Here is a 5607-nt window from a genome sequence, read left to right as displayed (position 1 = left end):
TCATCAGCAAATTTGAACAGGGTGCTTTGCACCCCCTCATCCAAATCACTGATGAAGATGTTGAACAGGGCGGGCCCGAGGACCGAGCCCTGCAGGACCCCACTGCCCACGTCCTTCCAGGCCGAGAAGGACCCATCCACTACCACCCTCTGGGTGCGGCTCTCTAGCCAGTTGGTGACCCATTGGACTGTGTGGGTGTCTACGCCACAGTCCCCCAGTTTCCTAATGAGAACGGGATGAGAGACAGTGTCGAAAGCCTTCCAGAAGTCCAGGAAGACTAAATCCACTGCTACCCCTGCATCCAATGATTTAGTGACCTGATCGTAGAAGGCCACCAGGTTGGTCTGACATGACCTGCCGCTGATGAACCCGTGCTGGTTGCCCCTGAGCATGCGTTTCCCTGCTGGCCCCTCCTGGATGTGTGCCAGAATAATTTTCTCGAACAGGATCCTGCTCATCAGTTCCCTGAGCGAGTCGAAGTCTGCGTTTCTGAAGTCCCGGGTCCTTGCTGTGCTGCTCTCCATCCTTACTTCATTTCCTTAGGATTATGAACTCAATCATCTCATGGTCACTGCTGTCCAAGTTGCCATCCACTATTACATTCCCCACCAATTTTTGCCTGTTCATGAGCAGTAGATCAAAAAAAGTATTGTACCTGGTTGGCCTCTCCAACACTTGGACCAGGATTGAGGAGAACACCACCTGAGCCCCTGTCCCCTTCACCCTGGCATCCAGAGCCCTGTAGTCACTTTGATCTGCTCAGGCTCCACCCTCGCAATATCATTAGGTGCCTATACATGAGCTCTGAGGCTGCTCTGATGTGCTGGAATTCCAGCGCGTCAGAGCAGACTCGATTAATCAAGTCTGCTGGAGCGTGGCAATTGCTGTGCTCTAGCAGCTTCCTGCATTTTGTGTATCCGTGTCTGTGCTTAAGTCGTGGCAGGAACACTTGAACTAAAGCCTATTGAACGAGCTTTAGTTCAAGTGCCCCTGCTGCCATTTTCAAGCAAGGGGGCACTGACATGGGAGATGCGGTGGCATTTTCATTAGAGCAGCTCTCGGAGCCATTCTAATTACAGTGCTGCCCTCCCCATCCTTGGAGCATGTTTAATAGTGCCCATTGGTGCCCACATGGATGAGCATGGGGTAGTAGTCAGAGGGTTGGATGAATCTCAGTAATCCTTCCGTGACTTCTTGGCCCTGGACTCCAGGAAAGCAGCAGACCTCCTAAGACCAACAGGTCAGGCTGGCAGACAGATGCCTCCACTCCTGCAGAAGAGAGTCTCAAACCACCACCACTCAAACCATCACTTTGTCTTGGTGGCAGTGGTCTTGATCCTCCCAACCATGGGAATGCCTGGCCTGGCCTGGCCTCTTTCACCACAGAACATGCGCCTCCTCTCTTGGTAGGGCCCCATATCTGTTCTCCAGGAAAACTGCTGCAGGTCGGGATGAAGACTTCTGCTTGCTGCCAGAGGTCACAAGTTTCCACCTTCCTGGGAGTCCATGTCCTCTTTGTCCTCTAGTGCCACCTCTGAATTATGTAAATTTAACTGGGGGAGGTGGGAAGGAGACAATCTTTCTCATTTCCTTCAGTTTGAGATTTTTAGAACTCTGGAATAATTACAGGAAACAAAAAATTCAGACAAGAGTGGGGGTTAGTTTATTAAAATGTGTTTCTTTGCCTCTGTTATTCCATCTGTAAACGAGGCTGATGCGAGTTGCATATCACCGAGATGGGTTGGGGGTGTGATGCCTGTTTTTGGAGCCAGAGACATGCTTCCCATTTACATTCCAGCATGTAAAACAAGACAAAACAGTTTTTCAGTGTTTCTGGAATCCCTGCTTTTTACTGGACATGTTTTCCCTGTCCCAAGTCACCTCTTTGCATTGCTGCTCAGTGATATGGTACAGGCTCAGCCTGTTAAGCCACTGTCAATTTATTATGTGTAATTTCCAGGTCAGTGCTGTGTGGACTCATGACAGAGTAGGAGGATTAGCAAGCTCCAGTTCACAGTTTGCTTTTCTTAAGTATGATCTCTACAGGGGAAACCAAGTCCATAGAGTTCCCTGATTTTTAAAACCCCCCCCCGCCCCCCAGCAGTTTATTTTGTGTAGGAGAGGGGAGCACCCTTCACAAGGAATCAAGTTTGACTGTGTCCGTGTGACTGTTAATGCTGCACGTCTGCACAGCTCTCCTCGACCTCAGGGATAGGCGGCCTTTTCCTGCTGTGGCCAGAACATGTCAGAGGAGGGTGGGTGGCTCTGGCCTGCTGCCATAGCTTGCTGACCCCTGCTGTACACTGACTCTCCCTCCCCCTCTTGTTTTCTGCCTTTCCCGCTGCAATCACCTCCGGCTCCCCACGGCATATAAGTGAAGCGGCATACGGTTCGTTAATCTTTATGCCCATTCATGGGAATGCAGGGCTGGAAAGGCCTTCCTGGGCCACTGAGTCCACTTCCCTTTGGTCACAGGCAAATAGTTAACCAAAGGAATCCCCCAACTGACCTCTGCAAAGCCTCGCTCATTACTTGGAGTAATATCAGAAATGCCAAGAGCACCTTCCAATATACTGTAGGTAAAAGCAAGGGAGACAAGGGCACTATCAATGCAGTCACTGGGAAGTACTTGGTCAAAAAAACCTAAGAAAGAAACCAGGCCTCTGTATTCACCTGTGGGGGGTGGAGTTGTGTCTCTTTGCAAACAGTAACCTCTCCTCCCTGCACTGCGTAGGACACCTGTTGGCTGCATTGGGTGCTCTCGAGATATTAACTGGCTGGCTCCGGTGGGAATTTTGCTTTCGTCCCAGGTAACCCTGGTGTGAATACGGATTCTGTGGTTCCTCTCTGACACAGTGAGAACAGCAATTTGTTCATGGCTAACTTTAAACAAGAAACAGTTGGAAGAAATTAAAGTTCTCCTCTGGGAGTCACATGGTGGATCTTGGCTCCAATATTTTGTTCTCTAGCAAACCATATAGCGTCTGTTTTGGGGGTGGGGGAGGGGAGAGCACAGTGCAGGAGCTGAGATCCTCTTGACAGCAGGGACAGGCGGGTGTTGTCTGGCATTCAGTACCTCGAGATAGGCGGTGTTTATGCAACCTCAGTATTCTCCAGTTCTCCCCTTCTGCCTCGGCATTGGAGTTGCTGATTTTTTCCTGCTGGCGGAGGGGGTGCAGCCTCTCACCAAATCGGTCAGTGCTGCCAGGAGGAAGTGGATGAGGCACCTCCCTTTTTACTCAGGCCACCAAACCCCTACCAGGCCAAGAGCTCAGCGCTCTCCCCTACCACTTCTCTAGAGACTAGAAAATCTAGCATTAGGCACTTCTAATAACCATGGCTTTAGCAATCATTATGACGCATCCTTTTTGCAGGCCATAATGCTGCTGATTCCAGCTTTCTTGTTAGTTGGATGGGCTCCTAATGTGATCGTGCTGAGTGCTGGACTATTGCTGTACTCTTTCGGTGAGTTATTCAAGCACAGAAACCTGTGTGGGGCAAACCCACTTTGCAGATTTCTTCACCCCCACTGAAGAGATACATTTTGGGCTTTATAGAATAGATCATAGAAGTTGACTTTCTTGGTTAAAAAAAATCTGGAAGGAATTGGAACTCTGGGTGTTTTTTGATATTACTTGTATCTCTGAATGTTGCCATGGTGATGTTTGGAAACGTCACCAGTGCTCATATTGTCTCAGTTTATAGGGGAGCGTTCAGATTCTGTGCCCTCTCCCCCCGAGAACCTAATGGCAAAGTGTTTATTAAGTAAAAGTACTCAACTGCTGCTTTTCAGAGCTGCTGCATTCATTGCAGCATGGACACCAGGTTGAGGATCCCTTATAACTTGGAGGTGAAGCATGGAGTAGCTGTAAGGGTCCTGCATAAGAACACTGATTAATGTTACAACACAACCAAGGGAGGGCTCAGCTGACTGTATAGTTTTATGTTCTCTTGCCCCGAGTACAGGAGAGGAGAAAACTTTGAGCAGTTTAGAAAGAAGCTGTGTGTGTGTGTGTGTGTGTGCATGCAAGTATGTATGTGGGTCTGCTCTTATTTATTTATGCCCCCACACACCATATTTCCTCACATACCACATGCCCCCAAATAAGATGTGTCCATTATTTTGAGAAAGCAGACTGAAGGGAGGAAAAAAAAGATCTTTCCAGTTATGACTGGATCCTGACCATAGGGATTCTGACCTCATGGCTGAATCCTGGCCCTTGCTGCTCGGCAAAAAAAAGCCCGTTCTAACCCTCTCACAGTTGCTAATTGGCAGCAGCTTTTGTCTGCTCAGAAAAAAGCCGCTGCCAACTTAGCAGTGGCTGTAAAAGGATTAAAACTAACTGATACTGAACAGTGCACTGCCCCTGCCTCTCTCCTTCCCAGGCTGGGGGAGAAGGAAACCCCAGCAGCCATTGCAGCAGCCCTATGCTTCAATACAAGCACAGAAATCAGCTCTCCTACTCAGGACACAGACCACGATTTTGCAGGGCTGTTTTCTCTGAAAAAGGTGTGTCTGTTATGTGACTGTGCTTGTATGTATATAACCACGTGTGTGTAACTATATGTATATATTTATGTGTATATATAACATATGAAGGCAAGCAATTCTCACAGCTTTAGGCCTTCAGAAAGCATTTAAGCATGAACTTGATCCCACTTCTATTCAGAAAAGTACTTGTATACATGCTTAAACCTTTTCTTGAATGGGCCCAATAAGGTGATTCTCGAAGGGCTGACGCCATAACAATACTCAGTACTCAGCTATTTCTTCTCCGTGTGAGAGCCAAACATTTTAAATTCTTTATCTATTTTAAATGTTATTTGCTTTAAGATGAGGCCATGTGGCAATGTGCCTGGCCAGGACTGATTGGTGGAGGGGTGCACGTTAGGCCTATGCGAATAGGGAAGTATTCAATTTGGATTTGGCTGATTCAGAGGACAGCGATTTGATTCAGTGATTTGAATCACTGTCCCCATTTGATTTGGCTGAATCAGAATTGGATATTTGGCACTGATTCAGAGCAGCTGGGGAGAGGCAGGAACAGCCAGGCAGTTGCAGGTTCTCCCATGGATCCTCTAGTTGTGCCTGCCTCTCCCCGGGCAGGGGGAGCCACAGGAGAAGCCCCCATGGCTGCCCTGCCCGGCCGTATCCCCTGCCTGGCCCCAGCCTAGTCCTGGCACTTAAAAAAGCCCTGCACTTGCTGGCTCTGGCAGTGGGGATCAGGGCCTCTGAGGGCTCATGGAAGAGCACCCCTGTGTAGTGGGGAGCAGCGGGGATTGCTCTCCCCCAGCACCTGCAGGAGCAGGGGTGGCTCCAGCAGTTAGCCAGAGCCCAGCACTGCTCAGCCCCAACTCCCAGACAGTGTGCAGCGCCCTGCTGCATGCATGCCATGGGGCAGCTGCTGCACAGGTGCCAGGCGGGGGGGTGGGGGGAGGCGATCCCCACTGCCCCACGCTGCGTTGTGGGGCTCTGCCGCAAGCCCTCAGAGGCTTCAATTGCTGCTGCCAGATCCAGTGAGTGTGGGGCTTTTTTTTTTTTTTTAAGTGCCGGGAAGCTGGGGCTGGGCAGGGGGTGGGGCTGGGGAATGCGCGCTTGGGGCGTTT

At 49.8% G+C, this 5607-nt stretch overlaps 1 protein-coding gene across 16 annotated transcripts in view; it reads left to right on the top strand.

Moving 5' to 3' along the window:
• Nucleotides 1–5607, top strand: part of MFSD10 (major facilitator superfamily domain containing 10) — a 37737-nt gene that overhangs the window by 24480 nt on the left and 7650 nt on the right. For 14 of the 16 annotated variants that reach the window (XR_003096001.1, XM_006032333.3, XM_025214058.1 and 11 more), the window contains one exon: nt 3375–3465. The exons of the other annotated variants lie outside the window; for them this stretch is intronic. Coding sequence is in view for 13 of the 14 variants with exons in the window: in XM_006032333.3 (XP_006032395.1) it covers nt 3375–3465 (91 nt within the window). In the remaining variant the exon portion in view is untranslated. The remainder of the gene's footprint in view (nt 1–3374; nt 3466–5607) is intronic. 16 annotated transcript variants of the gene reach the window in all.

The sequence above is a fragment of the Alligator sinensis genome, unplaced genomic scaffold, assembly GCF_000455745.1.
Source record: "Alligator sinensis unplaced genomic scaffold, ASM45574v1 scaffold1094_1, whole genome shotgun sequence".
NCBI lineage: Eukaryota > Metazoa > Chordata > Crocodylia > Alligatoridae > Alligator > Alligator sinensis.
The sequence above is the reverse complement of the archived record's forward strand: the minus strand, read 5'-3'. Positions and strand labels throughout refer to the sequence as shown.